Source organism: Ursus arctos, unplaced genomic scaffold (assembly GCF_023065955.2).
Source record: "Ursus arctos isolate Adak ecotype North America unplaced genomic scaffold, UrsArc2.0 scaffold_4, whole genome shotgun sequence".
NCBI lineage: Eukaryota > Metazoa > Chordata > Mammalia > Carnivora > Ursidae > Ursus > Ursus arctos.
Genome location: NW_026623056.1, coordinates 16,379,980 through 16,392,421, shown reverse-complemented (window position 1 = coordinate 16,392,421; position 12,442 = coordinate 16,379,980). Strand labels below are relative to the sequence as shown.

General features: G+C 41.3%; 1 protein-coding gene across 1 annotated transcript in view; it reads left to right on the top strand.

The window, feature by feature from the left end:
• Positions 1 to 519: 519 nt before the first annotated feature.
• PARL (presenilin associated rhomboid like) overlaps positions 520 to 12,442 on the top strand; it is a 48,541-nt gene continuing 36,618 nt past the window's right edge. The window contains exons 1-3 of the mRNA XM_026497675.4: positions 520 to 687; positions 10,340 to 10,535; positions 11,236 to 11,376. Coding sequence (XP_026353460.1) covers positions 563 to 687; positions 10,340 to 10,535; positions 11,236 to 11,376 — 462 coding nt within the window. The 5' untranslated portion in view covers positions 520 to 562. The remainder of the gene's footprint in view (positions 688 to 10,339; positions 10,536 to 11,235; positions 11,377 to 12,442) is intronic.

Below are 12,442 nucleotides of genomic sequence, written 5' to 3'. Positions count from 1 at the left end.
GGCTTGGATTCTCTCCCTCCCTCTCCCTCCCGCGCCGGTCCCCCCCCCCCCCCCCAGCTGTTTATCTCTCTCAAAAAAAAAAAGTAATAACATGAAATGGTGAGATGCAGAAAAAAAGAGAAAGAATACAGGAACAATGATGCAATGGTGTTTCCTCCACTCACTCCTCTCTGAGCCTCTGTAGGCCAGTGGTGATACTATCCGCCTCAAGTTTCGTGAGGATTAAATGCAATAACTTGGGTAAAGTGCCCGATACGTGCCATTACTCCATAAATGCTAGTTTTCCCTTCTCTTTTTCCTCCGGACCTCATCCGCAAACCGCGTGGAGGCCTGGGCGCTCTCCCGCGTGCGTCCCAGGTCCAGGCTTAGCCGGGCGGGGGGAATTGCGCGGCGCCCGCGGAGCCCTCGGGAGTGTGGAGCTTCGGGTCGGCTGGGCGTGGGGGCGCTCTAGGCTGCACCTCGGCGCTCTATGGCTTCCCCCCCCCCCCGCCCCTTCGCCCCGGAAGTGGTTCCGCGGCAGGGGTTGGTAAGGTCGGGCCATGGTGGGGCAGAGGTTGGGAAGATGGCGTGGCGAGGCTGGGCACAGAGAGGCTGGGGCTGTGGCCAGGCTTGGGCTCAGCCGGCGGGCGGCCGCAGCTGCGAGGAGCTCACTGCGGCCCTGGCCCCGCCGCGACTGCTTGGACGCAGGTAATGACCGCCGCTCCGGGCTTCTTTCCCCTCGAACCCTCCGCTCCGGCCAGCATCCTCGGGGGCCCAGGCCGTGCGGGCCTGTGGGGCTGCCTTCTCTCACCCCTGCCCTCACCCGTCCCTTCCTCTCTCCGTCCCGCTTTCCCCTCTCGCCTCGCCAGCCCTCGCTTCTCGCCGTGCCACCGTGCCCCGAGCCGGGGTGCCCAGTGACCGACCCCGGCGCAGCTTTCCGTGAGCCCGCGCCGTCTGCCCCTTTCCCATCCGGAAGGACGTGCGGGGAAGGGGAACTAGTCTCTGAGGGCTCATTACGTGCCACGCCTCATAATCCCGCGAAGAAGGTATTGGACCTATTTTTTTAAGCGAAGCAGTTACACGATGATAGAATGGCAGACCTGATTCTCTGTGTTCTACAAGTATAAACCTGTGTTCTACAAGTTACCTTCTTTAGCGTTTAGAGAACTAAGGGAAGACAGAGTCAAAGGGCATTTGCCACCTTCAAAGTCGTAGGGAGAGGCTTTTCTGTTGAAGAAGGGAGACCATGAAATATTTAGTTTACAGATGATTTGGAAGGAAAACTACAGTACTGGTTTTCCCAAGTATTCCCAAGTAGAAGCTGTATGAGGAGAATACTCTCAGTATTTGCTGCTTTTGTTAATTCAGTTCTAAAGAGAAGAGAAATCCCTTAGCTGTCCAAGATTTTGATGTGTATTTGACTTGAAATTTGTTCCTGCTCTTTAATCCAGAGTTTCAACCTTCCCGGTTTCTGAGTTGGTTCCAGATGCCTGAAATCCCATCTGATTGATGGTAGCAAGTTTAGAGTGTTCAACAGAGGGGCTAGCCAGTGGCAAATAGTTGAGGCTCCCATATGGGGAGCCATTGCTTAATTTTAAGAATCACCTGGAGTGTTTGTAGAATATATTTCCCAGGCCCCACCCAAGTTCTGTCAACACAGAAGTTGTGGGGCGAGGGGAGTGGAAGAACCTGTAGGTCTTGCAAGCACTCCAGGTGAATTCGATTAGGGGTTTGTGAAAATTTGCATACATTGTAGTTTAACTTCACGCAACACCTTAACTTGGAGATTCAGGCACTAATCTTAAACTCCTGGGGAGATGGAGAATGAGGAGGTCAGGTGGAGGTAGTGATAGATTTCAGCGGCCCAGATCCCATAATTTATTCCAAATCCCAGTCAAAATTGCATGGTTTGAGGGGGAGGAAAAGTGAATATGGCTCTCAGGAAGCAACAGGTGTGATAATAATAAAAATATTTGTTAGGAAGGGAAAGCAAACGAAAAATAACTTACTAATGAAGAACCTTCAGTAAAAATTGGAGACCATTTGAAAAAAAAAATGAAGGTGTGATGTTAGCGATTAGCACCTATTTTTTTTTTTAAGTTTGCTGTTTATTTGCAGAATTTGAAAATGACATTTTTATGGTTGCATAGAAAAATGTGCATTACAAGAGAATGTAAGTAAGCCTGAAGTAGAGTGTATATGCCTGCTCACCTCTGGAAATAAGCACTTGAAGTTAATAGGAAGAATGAATTACTTTGTATGTATGTAACTTTATTTGGTTTGCTTTGATTTCCTGTGGTTCTAAGATTAGTATACAGAAGAATAAGGTTAGAGAAAAGGTTAAAAAGCAGAGTTCTGGGCCCAATCCTTGTGATTCTGATGTGATAGGCCTGAAGCGTGGCTGAGAATTTGCTGTACAGGTAATGACACAAGAGTTCTGTAAACTATGGCAGGCCCAATGCAGCCCACCAGCTAAAAATGGTTTCTACATTTTTAAAGGGTTGTAAAGCAAAACAATATGTGACATATGTGTTCTTCATAAAAACTAAAATATTTACTGTCTGTCCCTTTACAGAAAAAGGAAAAAATCTCAGGCTCTTCAGAAGCTTTACCATTATCAAATTTCTGGCGGCACTTCTAAGAAATGGTTTAGGCTTAAAAGAAGCCTGCATAATTTCAGTTGTATGGAACTAAGAGAGTAGTTGGTGGTTCAACTATTTTCCCTGTTTAATTTACCATCTATTGACTCCAGAAGGGTTTTAAGAAAATTTTGTCATGCAAGTGTTTGTGTAGAAGTCCCCTCTCCCTCAAAACTTCTCTTTTTAGGTGGAGTGACTCTGTTGTGTGTATGCTTGCACACATGTTGTCTCCATTTGAACATTAAGCCATCTCTACTCAGTTTATTCATGAAAATCTTCAGAAACATAGACATTACTGCTGACTTGTACATATATCTAAGTTGCACTGTTAAAAATTCACAAGACTATGTTTTCATTCACTATTAATTGAACTAATACATAGATATGACTTTTTCTATTTAAAAGTTATGGAATCATGCTAAAGAACTGAACTATAACAATTGTACGGCTGGTAGTAACTCAGGTATTTATGAGATCTCACTTTGAGCACATTAGACTGCTTTCACAAAAAGACGGGTTATTGGCGAAAGGACCAAAGCGGCAGAGCTAAGAGGCAGGCCTGTCTTCATGAGTGGTATATACCTCTAATGACCCTCTCCTCCCATTCCACTCTCTGCTTGCACCATCCATTTTATCACGTTGTTTCTCCTTGTTTTCTGGACTTATTTCAGGTAAGTGATTTATTAAGTCTTTTTTTTTTTTTTTTTTTTTTAAGATTTTTATGTATTTATTTGAGAGAGGGAGGGAGGGAGAGAGGCAGGGTGAGGGGCAGAGGGAGAACCAGACTGTCCGCCCAGCAGGGAGCCCTGCTAGGGGCTCTATCCCAGGACCCTGGGATCATGACCTGAGCTGAAGGCAGACGCTTAACCGATGAGCCACCCAGGCGCCCCTGAGTCATTTATCCATCTTTTGCACTGATGTGAATGAGCAGAGCTAAAGAACCTAAATATGTTCTCATATAATATGTTCTCATATGTTCTCTTGTTCTTATAAAGAACATAAATATGTTCTCAAACATTTGCAGTTAAACGTTTATCATGCTTTTCCTTGTTTTTGCATTTTAAGAAATTTAAAGCAAAAGCCCCATAAGGACAGAACGTATCTTGTCATATATAATGTGTGATGAAGTACTTCATCTAAGAGCATTTTTGTAGTAACAGAAAACCCAACTCCAACCAACCGAAGCAATTAGGAAAATTTATTCGTTTATGCAGTTAAAAAGTCCAGAAGTAGGAGTGGCTTCTAATGAGGCAAGATTTGGTGTTTCAGATTGTCACCAGGATTCCGTTTTTCTCCATGGCTTGGCTCTGCTTCCTAAACGTTGACTTTACTCTCTCAGCGCTCTCTTCCTGTCGTAAGATGGCTGTCAGTAGCTCTTGGGGCTATATACTTCTAGGTTCATGTCTAGCAGAAAAAGTTTCCCAGTACTACAAACAAAATTTTAAAATTCATTGGACCAGATTGGCCTGATTTGGGATACTTGTCCATCCTTGAATCCCTTGAAGTTGGCGGGAGTGGGTCTGTAGGTTGACTAAAGCCAGTCAGGAGCTTGGTGTGCCTCCCGCAACCAATGGCTGGAAATTACAGTGTACTGTTAGGAGAGGGGGAAAAGGGCGAGAAACTGTCACTATTGTCAGCCCTAATGAAACTTTTGTGTTGGAATTATTTGTTACAAATCTGAATTCTTGTTAGTCCTGGTTAGGTAGGATTACCCTGTAGATAACCATTCTAATTTAAGTAGAAATTTTGTTAAGGATTAGGTTCTAGCTTCTTGCTCAAAAGTGGTTTGTGAACTAGCAGTTTGGGCATCATCTGGGATAGAAGTGGCAAACTTATTTTGTGAAAGGCCAGATAGAAAATGACAGGGACACGTATGGTCTCTGTCACATACTCTTTTACTTTAAATAACTCTTTAAAAATTCAAAAACCATTCTTAGCTGGCAGGCTGAATCCACCCTGCGGGCCCAAGTTTGTCAGTTTGTGAGCTTGTTTAGAAATGCACAATTTCACATTTTCCCCACCCCAGACTTACTGATTTAGAGTCTGATATTAACAAGATCCCCAAGTGTTTTGTATGTATACTAAAGTTTTTCCCTAAATCTGTGGTAGATCAACCCTGGCTGAATATGAAAATCACCTGGGTAGCTCTTTAAAAAATAGTGATGCCTTCGTTCCACCTCTGGAGACTAATTGGTGTGAAGTGGAGCCATAGTACAGTATTTTTAAGAGCTCACTAGCCACTTCTAATGTGTAGTATAGGGAAAGAAAAGCTGTTTTCCCTCTACCAGTCTTAGGTTTGTTGGTTGCGGCCCTTTAAATTAGACTGAGAAAAGATGGATTAGCAAGAGAAAAACAAGCTTATGAACATGTGCATTGCACATACACGTGGCAGTACTCACTGGAGAATAACACAAATGGTGGTTAGAATTTGGGCTTATTTCGATTTTTAACAAAACAAAGTTTTAGAGAAATGACAAGAGAAAGGAAAAGGACTTTTTTTTCTAGGGCAGCAAACTGGGGAGGTGATATATGAGGGAGCTAATGGATATAAGGGCTAGTTAGATTTTTCTGGTGCCTTCTCTGAGCACATAAGAGTCTAGAGTTGTCTCCTAATTCTATTTTTCCTGGTAGAGGGTAGTGGGTATACCTTCACAAATTTATATCCTGCTTTTAGGCAAATGGGGGCAGGGCAGAGAGTTTTAATTATATCTGCTTCTCACTTGCCCTCAGCCCAAGACAGTCCTTACGGCAAAGTGGCATGTTTCGGGGTGTCATGTTCTGCTGCTCTTCAGGAACCAGCATTGAGAATTACTGTTCTAACACCAAGCTTGTGACAGTCACAACTGTCTCTGCTGCAACTGACATGGTAGCTTAAATACGTGGTCACAGTAATCACAGCTCCTCTCATCCAGAGTTGCTTTCGATTCCCCTGTTCTCTGAAGCCGGGTCGGTCCTGGGATTTGCTTTGATCAGTAGCACGTGGCGGAAATAATGTGCAAGGTCCAGAGTCTGGGCCTCGAGAGGCTTGCAGCTTTCACCTTTTTCCTTCCTGGAGTGCTACTCCCACTGCCATGATAGAAGCCCCTGCTAGCCTGTTGATTACTGAGAGAGCATTCGGTAGGAGATGGCCCGCTGACAACCAGTCCGGGCTCCCGGCGTGGGAGTGAAGCCAGCTTCGACTGCCCAGCTCCCATTGAGCACTCAAATGACTGGCTGTGTGAGTGACCCCAGGTGAGACCAGAAGGACTGCCCAGTTGAGGGTGCCTACCTTACAAAGTCTTGAGAAATAATTATGGTCTCAGGACAGTTAAGTTTTGGGGTGGTTTGTTATGCAATAATAAATGAGACAACTGGGGAAGCTTCTGCCAAGTCAGGATCTGCTGACCATAGTAAGAACTATGCTGCCTTCACCATTATCTTCCCTTGCAAATTAATGCATTATGTTTTGCCTTCTTACTTAACTCAGTTCTGTCTTCAGGTATTGAACCAGTGTAACACTGAAAGACTACCTGGGAAATAGTTCTTAGCTTTCCAGCCCCTGCCGCATATGAATGTGTGCTAGGTAATAGGAATAGTTGTTCAGTGAACCAATATATTGTAACTTAGTTCTATCGAACGAGTTCTGTGTGTCCAACTGTAATTCCCAATATGTATATATATATATATTTTATATGTATATATTCTTAATATAGGTATTCTGCATCTGACCTTAACCCTGGGGCCAACTTGTGTAATATATTCTCAGTGTCCTTGGCCCCACACTTATTTCTAAGGTAAATATTATTCTAGGCAAAAGGTCTGGCTTTGCTTCAAGTTTAGATTCCCAAACTGCTGGTGTGTTTATGTTCCTTTTCAAACATTGCACTTCTGAATTTTAAATGAGTTGATGAGCTGTAGAAGTAATCTTTCATTAGAACCGATTGAGTACTTGTCTTCTGTTATTACACTATGGGCAATATAAAGTAGTCTCATCCTTCACATTTCTTGGTCTAATAAGAAAAAAAAAAAGCCAGAAAACGACACTTAGTTACAAATTGTAGTCTTTAAATAAAACATATTCAGGACACCTGGTGGGTCAGTCGGTTAAGCATCTCCCTTCGGCTCAGGTCATGATCCTAGGGTCCTGGTCAGCGGAGAGTCTGCTTCTCCCTCTCCCTGCTGCTCCCCCTGCTTGTGCTCTCTCTCTCTCTTTCTGACAAATGAATAAAATCTTAAAAATAAAGGGAACATATTCCTGTTACTTTATGTCATACCTTTGTTTTTTGGCCCAAAGTGGTGTTACTTTATTTACTAACCTAGCTCTATGTTACTTTGAATTGTTTAATAAAAATTAAATCCCCTCCAAAAATAAATACATAAAAATTAAATCCAATTGTAAAGGATTAACATTTGCCACTTTAAAGGTGTTATCAGTTAGTAATGCATTTGGCTGTAAGTACATTTACTGTTTAAATAAATAAGGGGGGAGAGTTAGCATAGGATGATGGAGGTAAGTGGCTACTATCTTTGCTCAGTAGCTAAAAAATATCAAGTTAGTATTTGAATCCCTTGGGCTTCTTTTGGCATTCAGGATGACTGCCCAAAATCTAGGCATTACATTCCTTATTGAAGGCAAAATAAGTGGGGGATATGACATTGCTGATATGTCCCATTTTTATAGATAAGCAAATCTTTCAGAGAGGTACATAGAAGTTCTTAAGTCTCTCATTTTGTCAGAACTCTGAAATATGGCCACCGTATGCCATAAAGGAGGTTGGAAAAGCGAGGACACTTACCTTATCTAGCCTCTGCAGAAAAAGGCAAGAGAAAAAGAAATAGAGATTTGGGATTAGCTGTTTAACTGTAACTATAGGATATTTATAATACTGGTAACAGGGCTATGAAGGAAGTTCAGAGTCATTCACAGCAACATTGGCTTTGTTTGAATAAGTGCATCACTTTTCAAAATAGATTTCCTTGAAAGGAATAGTACTTATTTATGAGTATAAATTGTGGATTATTAAAGTTTCAAGGCAAATTACTTTATCGCCATCACCCATCCTCACCATGTGACTTCTGAGAAGTTGAACTGTGCGTGGACTCAGTGTTGGAGAAAGAGCATACTAGGCAAGTAATAGTAATAATAGTTGCTATGCCATTTTTCTGAGTTTCAGTTTTTTCCAGATGCCTACTAGACACCACCTGGGTATCCTACAAATGCTAACAATACTTTATTTTATATAACTATTAAGTGTATAGCAGCGGATTCTGATGAATGTATACACCTGTGGAACCATCACCTAAAGATAAACATTGTTTTGCTCAACAGTGTTTTTGAACTTCATCCATGATGTGTGATCAGTAGTTTGGTTTTTTTTTTTTTTGCTGAGTAGTACTCCATTGTATGAAGATACCACAGTTTGTCCTTTCCCCTTTTGACGGGAATTGAAGTTCTGGTGTTTTAGCTATTAGAATAGAGCTGCCATGACCACAAGCATTTGAAACACTGCCCAAGATGGAATTCTTCATGTCTTATCTTCCAATTTCCTATTTTGGTGCCTCTGATTTCCCTTGTCCTGGTGAATAGTACCACCTTCCTTTCAGTTACTCAAAATAGAACTAACAATCATTCTGGACCCCCTTCTTTTTTCTAACAGATAATTATTGACCTTTTCTTTATTAGGGGCTGGGCTTGGTGATAGAGATACGGTGAATATAAAAGTAATTGTTTTGTTGTGGTACAGGCAATAATTGACATAAGTAAAAAAGTCTATGCAGGATGCTTTGGGACTCTAGGAGTACAAAGGAGACACCCATCCTCGTTAATGAAGGCTTCCTGGAGGTGGAGAGAAATGAATTGAATTCTCAGGGGCACAAGAGTGTGAACAAAGGGATGTACCAGAACAAGGGAGTAGCATTGCTGAGTTGATAGGATGAAAAATTATTGTGGGGTTTAAAGCAGTGGAATGATACTTCATTTGTGTTTAATAAAATGTGGAGGATGAATTGGAGTGGGGCAATATTGGAATCGATGAAGTATGTTAGGAAAAAGTAGAGTATTCCAGGTTAGAAGGGGTGAGCTGAGTTGTAGGGGAATTTGGGAGAGATTTTTGGCCCTCTGAGAAGGCGTTTGAGGAACTACTAAATGTTTGAGGAAAAGTGATATAAGAACAACATACAACACGTTAAAATGTTTGGAGTTAGGTGAGCTGTTGCTGTAATCCAGGCATGAAGTGAAGGACTAGGAAAGAAAAAAATATTTTTATTTGACAGAGTTGGTTTTTAATTGGATGGTAAGAATAAAGGAGAGGACACCAAAATGACATCTAGATTTTTAACCTCAGTGATTGAGAAACTGTGGTCCCTCTGAAAGACTGAGGAAGTCAGAAAATGGAGCTGTTCTTAGGGGAGGACTTTCCTTTTGAATGTATTGGTTTTAAAGTAATTGAGAGCATATCCAAATGGAAATATTCTATATATAGTTAGAAATACAAGACCAGAAGATTGAGGTTAGGACTAAAGAAATATATATATATATATATATATATATTTTTTTTTTTTTAAGATTTTATTTATTTATTTATTTGAGAGAGAGAGTGAGAGAGGGAACACAAGCAAGGGGAGTGTGAGAGGGAGAAGCAGGCTTCCCGCCGAGCAGGGAGCCCAATGTGGGGCTCGATCCCAGGACCCTGGGACCATGACCTGAGCGGAAGGCAGACGCTTAACGGCTGAGCCACCCAGGTTCCCCTAAAGAAATATATTTGAATCATTTACTTAGGAGTCATACAGGCCACAGAAAATACATTTATTCTTTTATTCAGCCAAAGTGTCGGAAGACCTGTCTGATTTCTGCTTTCAAGGAGCTTTGAGTGTAGGAGGATGGTATGTTTAGAGTATGATGAGAACAAACAGGAAAGGGTCTCTACTTTGTCAGTTTAGGGAAAGCTTTACAAAAGAAAAAGATTTCGTGAATTTGTATGGGTTGAGTTTGAATGGAGAGCATGTAAAGGAACTATTGGCGCCCTTGAGTGTATCTGTCACTAAAGGATAGGAGAAAGGGGGAGAAGCCATCAGGAAAGTGAATTTGAAGAATAGGGAATGCAATCTTACAGGAACTAAGTAGGAGTGGTAAGTGTGATCAGTAGTGTCAAATGTTTTAAGGTCCAGTTCAAGGGTTCGAAGCAATAAAACCCTTTACAAAATATTTGGTGGGTGTCCCCAGAATGGAGTGAAATAAATAGGGGGAGAAGTAGGGAAAATCCAACAACTTAGAATGATTAGTACTTCTATAAAAGAAAGCAGTTATTTGAATTTGGAGTGACTTTGAGGATGATACTTACCTTTAAATGTTTGTTCTGGAACTTGACCAAACTTCAAACAAAGTAACAAAGCCATTCTCTGCAAATTCAAATTGACAGCTTGGAGTTCTCCAGCTTTTTACCAGACTGCACACTGTGTGTGGAGGAGGGATACAAATGATTTTGCTGATTGGTACATAGTTAACAGCCCGAACAGTTCCCTTTAAAGTTGCTGTAGTTTGTGTGTCCCTGTCCCCTTTTCCAGAAGGGCGCAGTTCAGTGTTTTGACTTAGAACCCTAGCTGGGAGTAGGCATGTTGGCTTCTTTGGGGGCACAGAGTGAGAATAAACTGAGATGTTGATGATGTAGGCTAAAGGGTGAGGCTCATGGAGCTTGATGTTTGCAAGATGCAGCTGTTGCTAATCTCTTATTTTCCCCTTAAAGGTTTAACTTTTTTATTCAGCAAAAATGTGGATTCAGAAAAGCACCCAGGAAGGTTGAACCTCGAAGATCAGACACAGGAACGAGTGGTGAAGCATACAAGAGAAGTGCTTTGATTCCTCCTGTAGAAGAAACAGTCTTTTATCCTTCTCCCTATCCTATAAGGACCCTTGTAAAGCCCTTGTTTTTTACTGTTGGGGTAAGTGCTTATGTCACCAGGAGTTACCTACCTGCTGATGCTGTAGCAGTGAAATACTGTTTGTCTTATTTGGGCTCCCTTAAAGACAAGTGGAGGGGGATTTAAAGGATCTGGGTATCTGGGGTCATGAATGATGACAGGAGAACATGAATTTAATAATTACTGTTATTGTTATTTTTTAGAGAAAGCGCATATGCACTTGTGCAAGGTGGGGAGGGGTAGAGGGAGAGAATCTTAAGCAGCCTCCATGCCCAGCGTGGAGCCGGTCACAAGGCTTGATCTCATGACCCTGAGATCATGACTTGAGTGGAAATCAAGAGTCAGAAGCTTAGCTGACTGAGCCACTCAGGTGCCTCTAATAATTGCTGTTAGAATCTGGTTCGCTTATGTATGCCCTGGAGAAGAAACTTACAGGCCTCTTATTTGGGATAGCATTTCATGTGATATTTTGAGTTTTATTTGAAATTTTTGAATTTTATTTGAAAATTTCTAGCTGTAAATAGGCCTGAGGGTACGGTAAAGTTAATAAAATGGGGGTAACAGTTAAGTATTCTTTTCACCTAATAAAGTTACACTATGCCAGATGTTCCTGTTCCTTCTCTTGGTGTTGTAAGAAGCAATGAAGATGGAATACTGTCCTTGGAACTATGTGTTCTCTTTCTCTTTTGACCTTATTTTGTGACATATTGATTTTACGTAGTTTACAGGCTGTGCATTTGGATCAGCTGCTATTTGGCAGTATGAATCACTGAAATCCAGGGTCCAGAGTTACTTTGATGGTATAAAAGCTGATTGGCTGGATAGCATAAGACCACAAAAGGAAGGAGACTTCAGAAAGGAGGTAAGGATAAACATGGCTTTCTTTGTTCTAGTTGATCACAAGTGTTGAAGTCTGGTTAGTTGGTGAAGTGTTTTTAGTGATTGATAACATTTACATCAGTAGATACGAAGTTACGGAACTTAATCTTCTTCAGAGTCATTTCATTGCAGTCAGTATCAGTGTTTTGAAGTCTGGCAATATTGTACTTGATGGTGTTCTAAGAAGCTTGTGGCTCTACCCACACGTATCAAAAATAGCTGTGGATAGTTGCTAAAAATTAACGTGTTGGGGTCTCTCAGCCCTACTTAAGTTTAAGGGCTGCTGTTTTGCATTACCTTGCTGGAATATTTTAGAGTACGTAGTAGAAACACAGGCAGTTTTCAAAGCATCTATGCCTTTGGTGTAGAGATATTCTGTGGATTTTAAAAAGCTTCTCTGTGAATGATGTTTACATACCTCTGATAAATACCACTGTGGAATATTTGTAACTGCTCACAGGATGAGGATGCAAGAAAAGGGTACAAACGTAGAGCTTTTAGAGCTTTTCGTTATTTCACATGCAAGTTGGTGACCCTCTTTCGATTTCTTAACTGATTTTTTACAAATACTGCCTTTAAGATAAAACATTTATTTCACTTGACAATACTTACTGAGCACTGAAGCCCTAAGTTAATATGTGGATCAGATTCATTTGGTTTTCAAGCACCTTTGTTTTTTGTTTGTTTTGAGTTTGTTTTTATTTGTTTTCTTGTTGTTTTGTTGACACATGCCTCTCCACTTGAGAGAAGGTTGATGTCCTCTTAATTTTCTCCTAATGATAATTCAAGGTTCTTCGAAGTACAAAGAAGTATTTATTCTTCATTTCCCCATAGACATATGCGAGAAGCCTGAACCTTACCTGTTTTACAGAGGCTTTGTGTCAGGACAATGGGTGTAATTATTTGCAGGTGAAAGCTAAGATAGCTAACAGTGATTTATTCAGAAAAATATGTTTGAGAAGATAGTAACACTGACCTGTTCCGTAATCCTTGATTCCTTAGAAAGCTACAGGTTTCCAGCGTGTCTATATTATAAAGTATTTTTTTGA